This window comes from Peromyscus eremicus, chromosome X (genome assembly GCF_949786415.1).
Source record: "Peromyscus eremicus chromosome X, PerEre_H2_v1, whole genome shotgun sequence".
In the NCBI taxonomy this organism is placed as follows: Eukaryota; Metazoa; Chordata; class Mammalia; order Rodentia; family Cricetidae; genus Peromyscus; species Peromyscus eremicus.
The window spans coordinates 35,074,928-35,091,587 of record NC_081439.1 but is presented as its reverse complement, the minus strand read 5'-3'; the positions used below and the strand labels follow the sequence as shown (position 1 = coordinate 35,091,587).

The 16,660-nt window shown below is 36.1% G+C and overlaps 1 protein-coding gene across 1 annotated transcript; it reads left to right on the top strand.

The window, feature by feature from the left end:
• Window positions 1-7,933: 7,933 nt before the first annotated feature.
• LOC131899996 (odorant-binding protein-like) lies at window positions 7,934-15,050 on the top strand. The gene is made up of 6 exons (XM_059251460.1): window positions 7,934-7,990; window positions 8,453-8,592; window positions 9,483-9,553; window positions 11,037-11,147; window positions 11,829-11,930; window positions 15,037-15,050. The coding sequence occupies exons 1-6, from the start codon at window positions 7,934-7,936 to the stop codon at window positions 15,048-15,050; spliced, it is 495 nt and encodes a 164-aa protein (XP_059107443.1).
• The last annotated feature ends 1,610 nt before the right edge of the window (window positions 15,051-16,660 follow it).

Below are 16,660 nucleotides of genomic sequence, written 5' to 3'. Positions count from 1 at the left end.
TACAGAGACAACCATATCAAGCTAGTGGGAACTCATGAACAACAGCTGTGGAACTTGCATTAGACTGGACCAGGCCCTCTGCACAATCAAGACAGTTGTGTAGCTTGGTCTGCTTAACGGTCTCTTGGCAGTAGGATCAGCATCTATCCTTGGTGTATGAATTGCCTTTTTGGAGCCCATTACCTATGATAGGATACCTTGTACAGCCTTGATGCAGGGGGAGTGACTTGTACCTGCCTCAACTGAATGTACCAGGCTTTGCTGACTCCACATGGGAGGCCTTATCTTTTTGGAGGAGGGAATAGGGGGTGGGTGGGTTGGGGGGAAGTTTGGAGGGGAGCTGGAGGAGGGAAGAGATGGGGATCTGTGGTTGAAATGTAAAATGAATGAAAAAATTCCTAATAAAAAAAATCAATAAAATAAAAATAAAAAGACAAGCATAAAATGTAACAAAATGTGAGGGAATTTGAAAGAAATGAAACCACACTGGATTTTTATTTTTCAAATAAACAGAAGTAGTGACATAATACAGTCTTTAATTTTAATTTAAACGTTGTGGCTATTTGGTGTACTACTATCAATATATTGTGATGTGTAGAGGAAAGAGAAAATCAATGAAGGCAGGCCCATTTCAGTGTTCCAAAAAAACTTTGCATAAACGGAAATTTATTCTTTTGTATATTTTATATTTGTTCTTTTTTTTTGCATCCTGACTGCTGTCAACCTCCTTTCTCTTGCATTTAGTGTGTGTATATTCTTTTACTCCAGCAAGGACACAGGGAATGTCCATGGAGTATTCCTATCCTGCAGAGGTATTGGGGACTATGGGGGTCCAGCCCCTCGATAGTCCCCTCCCAGGGTGCGGGAAGAATCTACAACCAGCTGATAATTAATCTTTGATGAGAAGAAATGAATCTATGTACATGAAACTCCTTAGTTCATACACTTTATTATTCTGTGATAGTTCTCTCTACACAGCTTCTATTCTGCTCTCATGTCTAGCTCCTCTCTTGCCTGATTTCTCTATATTTATCTACTGTCCCCTCTAGGTTCTATCTTAATTCCTTCATCTAGTTCTGTCCCTTCTAGGTTCTCATCTATCTAGTTCTTTCCCCTATCAGCTCCTCTCCTGTCTCCTTCTCTCTCATCTGGCTCTACCTCATCTTGTTCTTCCCCATCTGGCTCTTCCTCATCTTCCATCTTGTTCCTCTAGTTCTCTCTTTTAGTCCTTCAATCTAGTTCTTCCCCATCTCAGTTTGTTCCTCTCAAGTTCTTACCTATCTAGTTCTTCCATTCTCTTTTCTCTTCTCTGTGTCTCTGTGCCCTGGAAGTCCTGATATATATATACACTTACAAGCAGTAGTCCCTTGGCAGTGCAAAACCAGGCTTCCAGGGTCAAACGGAAGGGTGATAAGAATCACATAGGGAGGCAATAACCGTTAATTATCATTTGCAATCCCAAAGGAAGTGACCAATGGGGAAATGAATTAACTAAAGGGTAAATTCAGGTAATATCTAGGAAGAGGGATCTTATGTGCTCAACTATTAAACTCCTAAATGTGATTAGTAGAAAATGTTAAGAATCTATAAGTTGCTAGGTCAATGGGAGAAAATAAAACTGTCTTCTTTTTTCCTGTGGCTCCTATCTGTCCAAGCTATCTGCCGTTTTTCTGTAGGGTAGGGGAAAGTGTGCTCAGTCGCTAGGCAACCTGTGTACAGATAGATGCCTCTGGTGATAGTTAAAGGGAGATCTGGAACTACAGGTAAGGTTTGAGAAAAGAGGAAGTAAGGCTTAATTGGCACATCCGTCAGGCCTTCTCAAACAGGTAGCCTGGATGCTTAAGTCTGTTCTTAGAGAGTACGGAGGTATCTTTGATAAGGTGCTTTCCTCCAACTGGGGATGGACTTGGCTGGATGCTGCCAATGATGATAATTACAGGGAGGCTTAAACTGGGGTTCCGGCTGAGCATAGCTGTCAGTGCAGAAGGTTATCTATATATTCCTAGAAGTGGTTAGGTAAGGAGTTAATGGTCTATAAAGTTAGTAAGGCTGTAAGAAAGGAGGATCCGAGCTGAATTGTGTAAAGCTATTACTTAACGTCCACTTGACCTAGGTGGTGTCTCCTTGAGGAATTTACCTTAAATCAGGAGACTTGCATGTGGACTGTTATTACTGCTAGTCCTTGAAAGTGGCCAAGGGAGATATCTGATTCCAGAGAAAGCCTTTCCTGAGGCTGTTCTCCAAATACCTGGAATGTGTATGTCCAGAGAGTGATCAGTCCACACTGTTAGCCCTTCTTAGGGAAAAGTCAATTGGGAAAACTATGAAGGCACAATGATTTTCATAACAGAAGACAGCTGATATATAACAAGTCAAGTAACACTAAAAACTCCTTGGGATTTGGCTTCCTCTGGAGGAATTCCCTGATTCCTCCAGGTAGTGACTTTGCCATAACCAGCTGAGTTCTTATGATATATTCCTGTGGCCTGCAGCACAGAAGTGCAAGAATAAGGATGAAGGAAATGATAAAATAAATCTATTCTGATTTAACTTCAATCTTAATAAAAGAGACAATTTGCCTTGGACTGTGGAAGAAGCCAAAGTCAAAGGTGTTGCTTGATGTTGGAGACTCTCAGGGGATTTGTCACTCAAGTGAAATGAAAGTATATTAACTTTCTTGACTTGTCATGGTTGATTTGTCTTGGTTGTGTTTAAACTTTATTTTTGTCAAACAGAATTCATATCTCTTTCAATATGTAACAGTGTCCAAAATGTAGATATAAATGGGGAATAGTAAAATCCTCTGCTTCAATGGAAATCTAAAGAAGTATGTTGTCAGTAGATATTCTATGAAGAAGGATTTTCCTAAGTATGAGCTCAACAAATCTTACTCTTTACAACAGGAACTGTTTTGTTGTTGTTGTAGGCTACTTTTTTTTCTTTCTGGTAAATTAAAGATCTATAAGAAGAGATATTTTCCAGAGTAGGGTAGAGTTGTGTATAGCCATGTCATAGACCTGAATAGTTAAGAAGAAATCTGCAGAAGCTTTAGTAGAAATGATAACATTAGACTTTAAGAATTTCAACTGAGGAGAGAAGACAAATATTTAGGGAAAAATATCAAAGAGTTAATACATTAAGTTAATGCACTAAATCTGCCCACTTATGACACTACTAAGCCTCAGTATCAAGCCAAGAAATACATCTGCACAGTTGTTGAGGACAAGTAGTGAGTGTTTCTTCCTTTTACTTTGAAAAGGTCAACAACAATAAAAACACAGCCATCAGTTATTAATCCAATGGTTATATCTCAGAGGTTGTAGGTGAACCCCTTTAGCTAAAGATATTATATAGTTAGGACACAGAACTCAGACAATTCTAACTAGATCCATGATCCCAAATTTTTGTTCTTGTCACTTCACTCCCCTGGTTTCAGAAAATATTCTTTAGCATGTTAAGGGAGGGAAACAAACAACTCTACCCAGAAGAGACACCTGTGAAGACTAACATTACAAGAAAAGCAGAAATGTACAAGAAGTGACACTAACGTGTGGGTGGCAACCGCAACCGACAGGTGTCTGATAGGACTCAAGGACCACTCAATCGGAGGGAAATCATTCCTGGTACTAGAAAGCTTGTCAAATGCCCAGGGTTAGTGAGGTCATGGATTTTAGAAAAGCATCTACAACAGCAACTTTGCTAGACCAGCACAATTCCTTTCTATAGTCTAAATCTTATCTTTATAACCAGAAAGAAGTGTAGGTAGAACTCCCTACTGAAAAAAAAAGACTTCTCTTCATATCAAATGGAAACCATCACAGAAATTCACAACTGGACACAAGATAGAGAACAACAATTTGCGGGGGCCATGTCGCAAAAGACCAGTCTACATCTCAGCTTTTGCATCTAAGAACAAGGGATCTTGTTTCAGAAGAGAAAGTGGAAAGATTCTAAAAGCCAGAATACCAAGAATTCTGCTGTGAAACTTTCTTGCCTAGAAATTATATGATTAACAAGATGGGGGAGACGTCTGTATCAGTGGCAATGTTAACATGGAAGGGGAAATCTATGTAGAGTCCCAGCCCTGGATGATGACCACAAAAATCTAATGAGTGTGGGAAGAAGGAGAATTAATCTCTCCCAGGTAAAAAGGACACTGCAATTGGTTGTTCATTGCAGAATAGTCCACCCAAAAAACATATATACTCAAGGAATAAAATGGTATTCATCAGGTTGTGTGCATGTGCACATCTATACATGTCTATGTATATATATATGTATGCATCAATAATAATCCAAGAAAAGGGCTATAAAGTTGAGTGGGTGGTCATGTTGGAGGGAAGGTATGTAGGAGGGGCTTCAGGAAGGAAAAGAAGAGAGAAATGATGTAAGTTGAAGGCAACTGAAAATAAGAAAATGTATTAACATAGTACCTGACATGTAAAGAACACAGTTAAATATTTGACATTTGAGTTGGGATTTTTTTCTAATACAACAGAGCATTGAACTTCATATATTTTACAGTCAGGACCGTATGTCACTTGACTATGATTCATTTGCATCTTCTCTATATTAATTATGTTATTTTTCTCTTTGCTGAGGACTATTTACTCTTATTTTCATTACATGTCTTGAAGAATGTTTAAGGTAGTTCCATACATACAGAATTTCAACTGAGTCACTCCCAACTGCCTCCTTTCCTCAAAGCTGTGGCTCATGAAGTTGTGTCTGCCAAATTTATTTTGAGAAAAGAGAAAATAGAGAGACAAGAAGAAAGTATAGAGCAGTACATTGTTTTCAGTGTGGCATGTGTGAACCTACGAACAAAACATGCAAGAAAGAGGGAAATAGCTTCATGTGTATAAAGTTGTATATTCCAATGAAAGCTACTGCCTGGGGTTTTCTCCTTCTAGCCAAAACCTTAGTATACGGTCTGTCATCAGAGTGAGAGAAGGTTCTGAGAATGCAACATGTCCTTAGATGAAGACCTCATGTATAAATATCCTGGGTGCTTTTACTCTGTGATGATGGAATTCATAGTTACTACTCTTGGATGAATCCTGAATACAACATCAAAATAAGCCCTTAAGGCTTGTCACTCATAAGATTAATATAAAATAAAAATTAAGGAATGTGAAAGAAATGAAAAATGGATTTCAGACTGTTCAAAATAAAGAGAGGATTATATTTATAACAGATATTAATTTAAAATTGTGAAATCCTTTCATTTCTTCCATTTTAAGATATTATATGATAATCACATCATTTGCTCCTTACCTTTCCTCCTTCTTAACCACCCCATGTTCCCTTCTTGTCTTTGTCATTATTGAGGACTTCTTTTAAAATTGATGGTTGTCACATTAAAAATTGTGAAAATTTGATGAACTAATATGACTGTTTTGTGAGTATAGATAGAAACAAGGGAATTGGAGTGAATTAATTTGTTTAGTGTTCCATAAAGCTTTTCAGAAAAACAAATCCTTAACTAAGTTTGTACATATGCTTATACTCAAACAATGACACAGGAATTTCCTGGAATATTAATGCCAGAAGAAGATTAAGATAACGGAAGAAGGAAATATTTAAAAACTATCCTGATTTAACCTCAACCTGAACAGATGAGGCAAATTGCCTAGGATTCAACATGAAGCCAAAACCACAGGGAACTTTTGAGGTTGGGGACTCTGAGGAGACTTGTCACTCAACTGAAAATAAAGAATATTTACTTTTCAGACTCTCATAGTTAATTCAACTTTGTATTCTTCAATACGTTTTTAAAATAATTCATGTTTCTTTTAAAACACAATGGTTAGAAAAGAAGTGTACAACTCCATAAGCCAGGTCTTCTTCCATAATCTTCAGAAGTCAGGAAATAGCTAGTTTATGTCTAGCATAAGCAAACATGCCAGCTGTGAATGAATACCCTGAAAATCTGACAAATTTAAAACACAACATATAAGAACAGAGACAGTCCAGTCAAAATGAGTCTGGGACATGAAGAGAGTCATTTGAAAAATAAACACACACACACACACACACACACACACACACACACACACACACGAAGACATAGACACACAGACAGACAGACACACACTCTTGTACACACAGAGAAAGAGACAATCACAAAAAACATAAGAGAGAGAGAGTGAAAGTAAGAAGGAGGGAGGGAGGGAGGGAGAGAGAGAGAGAGAGAGAGAGAGAGAGAGAGAGAGAGAGAGAGAGAGAACGAACAACAAGGCCAGAGACATCCTTTGTTGTTGTTATGACAAAATTGTATCCAATTCTGGAAAACAGTGTGGAGAATTCTTAGTTTTCTTCAAGTAAATATGTACCATGTGACTCAGTTATATAGCTCCTTGGAATATGCCTACATGACTTGATATTCTGTTTCACAGATATTTTCTCATCCATGTTCATTGCTACTTTATTCACAAGAGCCAGGATATGGAAACAACATAAATGTTCTACAGCTGTCTAAAGGGTGATGAAATAGTGGTAGTTATACACTACATGATAATATTCCAAGGTAAAGGAAAATGAATTCATGACATTTGCAGATAAATGGAATGCACTACAAAAGATCCTTCTGGTTGAAGTAACCCAGATCTAAAAAGACAAATGTGGCATGTTAGGTCTCTTCTGTTATTCCTAGCTCCAAATCTTCAGATAAAAGTTAGGACTCAAATGTGACCATTCAAACTCATATGAATATAACAATATTTAGTGAAGAAAGAGTACACAAAATTGAAATAGATGAAGTAAGTACATGTTGGAGAGTTTAGAGGGAAGAAAGGGGAGTGCAGAATGATGTTATTATGGTATAATCTCAAAAACTGAAAGAAATAGAGATAATAACAGGATATAATCTAAAGAAAGTGTCATAAATTACAGACTAATGCTTTGTAATGGTATAGTCAGAAACCATGGATTGTCAAAAAAAATTACGAGAGTGATAACTGTAGGTTATTCGATGTGTTAGAGAGAGAAGCCCCAGAGGATAAACAAGAACTGCAGAGTCCTGATATTCTTCTTGGTGGTTCCTAGAAATGGATGACAAGATCCTGTGGCTAAGCACAACACAGACCTTGGTTTTGATGTGTAAAGAAGTCAACTAGTTGGGAAGGGTTTTCGCTTTAGGACATTATTTTCAGCTTGAATAAGAGTCCCTTTGCACAATTATAAAATTTCTCTGAGGACATTATAGGCTGATTAACTTGATTCTGTTTCTTTTAATCAATGTTACTTGTCTTTATTACCAGTGGACATCTAGCAACATTTTTCCTTCTATTCACACAGTTAAGCTTTGATGATAGCTCTTGTAGCTCTGTACCATGGTAGTTGAATTTAATGTACTAGAAGACTATAGTAGTCAATGTATGGAAAGACTTAAAAGTAGCACAAGACATATCAACATCCTTATAGGAAATCCTCCAAAAGTTTTCACATCTTATCTTCTAAGAGTGTGGTAACTCTGGCTCATATATCCCAGGCCACAGTTTAAATTCAGTTAACTGCACAGTATTATGCTTAGATTCAGAATGTATTTTAAATGCATGTCATGTTGGTTAAATGAATCATGTATGACATATGCACTGTGACCTTTACCCGTCAATATAGTTCTGGAGGCAAAGCCATTCCTTAATGCTCTCACAGGGATAGTCCTTTCTTTCTGACAGGATGCTCAATTACTCATCCCAACATAACTTGACCTTAAGGCTAATCTTGTTAGTTTAGGGACATGAGATCATACACCATTCAGCAGGGCCAAAGAGGAAATACCAGACAGATGTAGGTTGTTGTGGTGCAGAACCATTGGTTGATTTCATGAAACTCCCTCTAACTAATCGTATAAAAATCTTTGTCAGTTCACTTCCTTCACATCCACTAACCTCCTTTGAGCTTCTGCAGAAGACCAAAGACAGGTGCCACCATGGTAAAGTTTCTGCTGCTGGCTTTGGCATTTGGACTGGCTCATGCTCAAGCTAAGGTAAAATCATATGGTCTGTGCAAACGTCTGAGGTTCCTCAACAGTTCCTCAACAGTGTATTTCTGTAGATGTAATGTGTCATTCAGCTAGTCCATGCAAGTCCATATTCATGAAATACCCTTTCTGACTTTCACTCAGGTACACTTTTCCAATCTTATTTCTCTAGGATGAAACAATTAAAATAAGGTAAATATAGGTTGAATTTGCAAAGCGTAAGCCAAAGCATGAACAGTTCTGCAAAGTCTCAGGTCCAAAATTCTGTGTTAATCGAATCATCATACTACTCTGTGTTATTCTACAGCTGTAGATACATAATCTTGAACTAATAAATAAAATACTATTGATTGATAGTTTTAGTTAGTTTACTTATTTCCAAATACTCGGATCAGAGATGCAAACACCAACTCTTATTTTAATGACCTGTTTTATTTTTCTCCTTTATTTGCCTTTTACTTTTTTCAGATTGCAGGAAAATGGATGACAGTTGCCATCGCTGCTGACAATGTTGACAAGGTAGAACTGGAAGCACCTCTGAGACTCTATGTTCGTGAAATTACTTGTAACGACAAATGTAGTGAAATGGGAGTCACATTTTATGTCAAGTAAGTAAATGGTCAGCCATGTAAACTGAGCAGACTATTTATGTTTCTCAGCCTTTATGTTGTTAAATTAATAGGGGAATGTTCTGTTTTTGGTCATGAAATCACATCTTTAGCAATATGATTATATTATTCCATGATGGGGTATCTCTGGACACCACACAGAGATTAGATACTGTCTCCAATTCCATGAGTGTTCCCTTAGAAATTCTTGTGGTTGGAGGCTTGTGGTTTAATTTTATTCTCTAATATTAGATGTATGAGACTCTAAGGTTTTCATTTCTAGTGAATCAAAAGATATGTGTGAGCATTTGTGTCAAAGCCATATATATTATCTTATCCAAACAATGATGTCAGAGAAAAGTCCTCCACAAACAGGTCTGATAAATCTAACTTATGAATCCCTTTCTCTGAAGCTTTAGGTTCAAAGACTCTCTCTCTGGCATTTGGATGACTATGTTTAATGAAAGACTACATAAAACCATTAGGACTTAAATGCTTAGAACCATTTCTCTCTTGTAGCCACAAATATTTGTTTCAGGTTACAAATAAAACCACTTCAACACATGCATATACACTTGTTTCAATATTATCTCTGGACTAGAACAAGAGAATTAGCATAATTAAAATCATATGCTGTGAATAGTATAGTTTGGATAATGAAGGCATAAAGGCCTACAGAGCACTTGCCGAAATTGGCACAAATAAGGAAGTCATCCGTATGATTACAAACAGAATGATCTTTTCTAAACAAGAAATAGGAATAGTGAGGTAAGTCCTAGCTCTATACACTGTTCATAGACTGTCTCAAGTTCATTATAACATTTGAAGATCTTTAATAGGAATTTACAAGTTATGAAGAGTAAACGATGGATTCTCTGTTTGATTTTTAGTTCGAATGGCCAATGCTCAAAGACCAAAGTCACTGGGTATAAGCAAGCAGATGGCACCTACAAAACCCAATGTAAGTACAGGATCTAGGAATTTCCTTTATGAACAAAAGCAATGTGAGTGTGCACATTCATGCTAATACTTCAGCCACACATAGGGACATGAATCTAGAGCAATTTTGGCTACTCAGAAAGTTATCAATCCTTCCAATGAACTGAGATATGCTACAAGGTCAGAGTACATCATAGGTCATCTGAAATTTACATGGAGAAAAACACTGCTACCTAAAAGTGTGAATAATTCTAACAAGATGTCTTCAAATAATTTTCCTGCATGAAAGTTTATTTCTAGTTGATATTCAGTGTTTTTTTCTTTCATACAATGTCTCAGTTTGTTATCAGACAGACCTACCACTCACTAATAGGCTTCAATGGCCTCAAACATCTTCTCAAACTTCATGCCTTAGGCTTTCAAGTACTTACATTGCAAAAATTATGTGTCATCTTGATTTATGGAAAATTTAAATTGACAGTGTTATTTCAATGTTTCTGTTTCTCATAATTTGGAGAGATCACAATATTTATATTATTGGATGATAAACTTCAATTTTTAATAGCAATTAGGGGGAAATCTATTTAAGAATTTCAGACTGACTATTTCAATTTTGTAAGCATTGCTAAAGTAATATCAATACCATTCCACTGAATTATACACAATTTGACTTTTGATTTAATTTTAAGTGAACAGAGGATACATTCTTTTGGCAAGTCTAATTTTTTCCTAATTTAACATGGATATTAAAAAATATTCCTGTAATAGAAAGTGATCAGATCCTAACTCCTTTTATTTTCCCATGAACAACCACTTTTATCATTTAATAAGTGTCAATAAGTGGAAATACCACACACACACACACACACACACACACACACACACACACACACATACAGAGAGAGAGAGAGAGAGAGAGAGAGAGAGAGAGAGAGAGAGAGAGAGAGAGAAGACAGATAGACACTTAAACACATAAACAGACAGACAGATATAAAAAACATGAATGTCTGGTATACACACAAATGTTTATCTTTACATCTTTTCCATTAGTAAACTTACAAGATGATAACTTGTGCATATTACTAATTAGTACCATCTATTTTTGCACATGTACACATTTTCCCAACAAGTATCATGGTATAACACCATAGTTTCATACTTTCAGTGAATTGAAAAAATGGGCTTTGGGATCTGGTTGAAAGAGAAAGGAATAACCAACAGACTGGTCATAGAAGTCTTGACACTAGGAATTCACAGAAAAGAGAAAGTGTCTGTACTTATGATTCACTATCAGGTTTGAAGAGCAGAAATGATTGGTCACTGTATTATGGTGGGATATGCAAAATGAATGACTATAAGAATAGCTTTGCACACAAGTGTCATATGATAGTGAATCAGAGATGATTGCTAGAGTCAGGGTCAATATGAATGTTTAGCAAATAGGTGACATCAAATAACGTAATAATATTACTGACACTGAGTTTTTAAATATTTCCATTTTACAGTTGAAGGTGACAACAAATTTCAACTTATGTATTTAACACCAAAGAATGCAGTCTTTGAGAGTACGAATGTGGATAGAACCGGCAGAGTAACAAACTTGGTTTTTGTTCTTGGTAAGAATGGTAGGGGATTCTCTGAAATTGTAGCAAAAGTGTCACTCTGCAAAAGAGGATTAAGTCAGATTCACTCCCAAATACAGTATCATGAGATTTCTAAATTCCTGTCCACTAAATGATAATCCTATTGTTGTGTGGACCAACTCTTACATTATATTGTAATTCAAGTAGCATGGTCATTGATGACTAGGGACAATGGCAGAGGCTATTGGAAGAGTTTATCTTCATGTATCCTCACTGGGAAGAATGGAACAGATACTGTTTTCCCAAAGTTCAGACCATTTTGAGTGTCATTTGATCAAGAGTATATGAAATTAAAACATGAACTCTCGAGTATAGACTTGGGAGAAATGTGAAGATTCCATTGAGAGGCATTGATGATTCTCTAGTTTTATGTTTTTAAAAGTGGAAAGGATTGAGATGCACGAATTCTCTAGAGAAGAGTTTTTATTTTTGATGTATCATGAAACACTGGAAAGTGATGTCATACCACCATTTAGACTTCATTAAATGGAACATAGGGAAATTATTATTGATTGTATTGATCCAACCAGTAAGAATGAATTTGGAGTAGTTGAGATTTTCTGTTGCATACCATGTTGGGACACTAAGAAAGCAATGTAAATTCTGCAGAATTCTACTCAACATGTCTCTGACATTGTTATTCATAAAATGTAGGAAAAGGTGAGCCTTTGACTGAAGAAGAAGATAGTAAACTTGAGGAATATGTTGAGAAACAGAACATTCCACCAGAAAACATTCAAGATATTCTGGCTACAGGTAACCTCAATGAATTTTTTTTGGCTATGTAATATATACATACATATATGTTGATATATATTCATAAACATATGTATATATATATATATATATATATATATATATACATACACTCAGTTAGACCCCTGATTCAGATTATATCTAGTCAAATGCTGTCTTCCAGTTGTTATTTCAAGCAATAATCATTGGGGAGCTATTCTTACATTCTTACGATAACATTTCTGTCTCTCATTACACCATTCACTTTGTTTTACAGATACTTGTCCAAAGTAAACATCTTCTGTAGGTGAGTAGAAACAGAAGCCATGCTTAATCATCTTGATATTTGAATGTATTTGTGCTTATTACATAAATAGTTAGAAATAAGTCTGTGACAAAGGAAAATAATGAACACAAAATTAGACAAAATCAGGACAGATTATTATCTGCCTTTTTAAGCTGAACATCTTAGTGACAAAAGTAAAGGATAGATATTTTTTATTCATATGAAGGAATTTTATCTTATTCAGAATTACTAATACATTCATATTGTGTAATATTACATCAAGAAAATGTGTCTTGTCATTTGAAAAATCTTGGTTTACTTATGATTGTGGAATATTATTTGCCACAGATATGGTACAAGCATGTTGAAATTTTCTATGTATTCTTTGAATCCTCTCAATCTCAAATTATATGTGAGGCCACAGAATGTCATTATTTCCTGTAGATAGTGCTCCTATGGAATCCAAAGTATAAGATACTTGTGGTTTCTAGGAAAGGAACTGTTTGTGTATAATCCCTTCCCTATACTCTATATTGTTATATTTAATTTTGTGTTCATGCACTCTCAAGAATGAAATCTTTCCTGTCCTTTCAACTATGTTTTCATTTTTGTTTCACGTTTATACAGAGGACAACTGGATGACAATTATGCATCATATCCTCTTGACCAGGGAATCAGTATCACATATAAATCACCATTTCTTTCGGAATGAATTGTCCCCTCTCCTGTGAAGTCAGGATACCACATACCGAATTCCTGACTTACGTCTCCTTTCCTTTTTCATGATCTATGAGCTGTTCTTACTTTTCTGAATGATTAAATAAAGTGTTTCAAGAAGCAATAAAAACCGTGTGAAAATGTTCTCATTCAAAAAGCACATACATCTCCACTATGCTAATTAAAATAATCAGTCTGGTATAACAAATGATATCTGTATTTTTTTTCATTTTTCATTATTATGAAATTTTCTACTCTCTCTACATACCACCCACAGATCCCTACTCCTCCCTCCTCCCTCCTCCCACCCCACAGCCCTCCCTCCCAGGCCACTCCACATCCCCACATCCTCCAAGTCAAGGTCTCTCATGGGGAGTCAGCACAGCCAGGCACACTGAGTCAAGGCAGGTCCAAGCCCCTCCCCACTACAACAAGACTGTGCAAGGCATCACACCACAGTCACTGGGCTCCCAAAGCCTGCCCTTGCACCAGGGATGGATCCCGATGCCCTTGCCTGGGTGCCCCACAAACAGTTTGAGCCAAACAACCGTCTTCCGAATCTAGAGGGCCTAGTCCAGTCCCATGGGGGCTCCACAGCCACTAGTCTACAGTTCATGGGTTTCCACTAGTGTGGCCGGTCATCTCTGCACGTCTTCCCATCATGATGTCGAAGTGCCCTGCCTGTAGAATCCCTCCTCTCTCTCATCGATTGGATTCCTGAGCTCAGCCTGGCGCCTGGCCATGGATCTCTGCAAAATAATATCTGTATTACCGAAAACTACTGTAATACTTGGAAATGTCACAATTACTGGAGCCATGGACAAGAACACTGCAGAAGTGAATTTTATGTTGTGCTTCATATTTACTCTTTCAGCTGTAAATTGTTATTTGTGGTTGAGTGGTCCTAACACACTTAGAGGTTTCACATGACAAACTCTTTGGGTCTACCTTTGAGTTCCACATTATTTAAAAGAGAGGATGAAATCTGTTTTCAAAAGTACATCTGAGGAGATTATCTCTTGTTAAATGACTTCAATAAGCAAATGAATCTGGATATGCTTTACTAGGGTACACATGAGTCATTCACATTTGAAGAATAGAGTAAATTCATGAGAAGTATATTCCATAGATTCCAAGCCCTACAAATATGTGTGTATATATTACAATTTTCTGTTTGTATTACAATGATTCCTTAGAATGTAATTAGCTATCAAAATAGAAAAGGCAGATGCAATCTTTTTAAAGGGCTTGAAACAAGGAAAAAGAAAAGATTTTAGACAGTGTTGCTACATCCAGTCTCTTGAAGTGCAAAGATATAACAGATGTAAAGTACATTCCATATTTGTAAACAAAAGATATGAATAAGGAACAATGACATATTTTTTGTTGAAAAAAAACCCACAGTTATTTAATCCATCTCCGTGTGGCAAGTTAAGCAATGTTACTTTAGAAAAATACTTGATTAATTATTTTTAATTTTGTATATTCAATGTCCACTTATATTATTTTCCCCATCACTCAGTAACTAATAACTACTATTTCTGTGTTCCCAAAGTCTTCTTCCAGTTTCCAACTTCTTCATGAATATACATATTTGTGTGTGTGTGTGTGTGTGTGTTGAGAGAGAGATTTACCCAGAAATTTATAGCCCAATTGTGTCCTGTTAATGTTTCTAATATGTATTCATGTTCAGTGGTGGCCCCTTGGTCTTCATTTACTTATATGTGGTCATTATAAAGATAAATTCAATAGGACTACTTCTTTTACTATCAAAAGTTGCTGTCTAAGCTGCTGGGTCTTCAAATGGCATGGAAGTTCTAAAACACACCATTCACATAGTGACCTCATGGGTAAAGTATGCCCATTCATAGAGGTAACTCAAAGGTGATTAGTTGAACTTATGTCCTGAGTTATAGAAGGTAAATCATGCTTGGTTTCATGAACATATCAAACTACCAATATTCTTTTTATCAACAGTATAATTTCTAAGTGTATTCTGAATGGTAATTTTTAACCAAAAATACCAGAGTGATGATTTAAATACCAGTCTTAGTTGGTAGTACTTTTATGGTGGCCAGGGATAATCTTCATGCATCAAATTGCAGATTTTTTTTTTTTTTGCAGATGAGTTCTCATAACAGCCTGAAGCCTCCCAAAGGTGCCGGTTTTGCAAATTAACAATGCCCATGGAACCTACTTTCTCTGCCTTGCCAACAAAATGAACTTCAAGAAAACAAATGACTCTATTGCAAAATATGGATTGTAGAACTAAAAACGATGTTTTCAGAAAGTGAAACAAAAATGATTGAGAAAAATTTAAGTGTTCAACATCCTTAGGCATCAGGGACAAAAATTTAAAACTACTTAGAGATTTTGTCTTACTGCAGTCAGAACAACCAAGATCACTAAAATCAATGATATCCCAAGCTGATGAGGATACAGAGAAAGTTCTGCATTTGTTCCTTATTGGTGGAAGTAAAAACTGGTTCAGCTGCTCTTAAAATCAATGGAGAGGATCATAAACAGACACCAGTCTTACCACAAGTCCTTCAAAGAAGAATTACAACCAAACTCTGTTAGCATTTTTATTTGAAACGTAGAGTATGAAGAATCACACCCAAATATATTATATAGAGCCAGTTAATTTAATCCCCATCAAAGAAAACACACACATACATATACACATACACATACACAAACACAGACACAGACAGAGAGAGAGTGACAGAGAGAGGGAGAGACAGACAGAGAGAGGGAGAAGGAGAGAGAGAGAGAGAGAGAGAGAGAGAGAGAGAGAGAGAGAGAGAAATGCCCACGAGCACAGAGTAACATCTGGTGATCATAGCTGCTAAAATCCTTAATAAAATACTAAAAAAATGAATACATGTCCATATCAAGGGAATAATCCACAATGATTAAAGTGTCTTTATTCTAGAGGTTCAGGCTTGGTTCAACATACAGAATTCTATAAATATAATAAATCATAAAATGTAATCAAGGCAACAAAGTACAAGATTAACTCAACAGATGAAGAAAAAGCCTTAGACAGCATATCTCATGCTTCATAAATAGAAATTCCAGAGAGAGTAGTAATGGAGGGAACATACTTCAAAATATTAAAAGCTATGTCTGACAAACATATTACCAATACAATTCATTATGTAGAAATACTGCAAGGAAAACTACTAAAATCTAGAAGAAGACAGGGTGCTCACTATCCCTACTCCTTTACAATGTTGTGTTAGAGGTATTACACTGAGCAATACAGGAAGTGAAGGAAATTAAAGACACACATCTATGAAAAGATGAACTAACATTATTCCCAATTTCAGAAGACATGTTATTATACTTAAAACATAGCCAAATTGTACCAGAACACATGTAGTAGAATCAACAATTTAACAATATGACATGGAAAGAATCAGTTTACAATAATCAACATCCTTTGTGTATCCCAACAATAAGGCCACCTTAGGAAGATATCATGGACAGAATCCCATTTAAAATAGCATCTTTCTTTAAAAGAAAATATCTTGGATTAAACATAACCAAGAAGAAGAAAGTAAACTTCCAATCTCAGGGGAAAGTGATTGAGACAATTCCTACACAAGGAAAAAGGTGTTTAATAATCATAGAATGATAGAATTTATATTGGAGAAATGATCATCCAGTAAAAAAACAATTCACAGATACAATGCAATGCCAAAAAAAATAAAACAAAAAACATAACATTCTTCACACAAATAGG

What these genes read in the sequence shown, in the direction of transcription:
- LOC131899996 (XM_059251460.1), top strand. Translation starts at nt 7,934, where the DNA reads ATGGTAAAGTTTCTGCTGCTGGCTTTGGCATTTGGACTGGCTCATGCT. An exon ending in TGGCTCATGCTCAAGCTAAG is followed by an intron (nt 7,991 to 8,452) that starts GTAAAATCATAT and finishes TACTTTTTTCAG; the next exon opens with ATTGCAGGAAAATGGATGAC. An exon ending in TGGCACCTACAAAACCCAAT is followed by an intron (nt 9,554 to 11,036) that starts GTAAGTACAGGA and finishes TCCATTTTACAG; the next exon opens with TTGAAGGTGACAACAAATTT.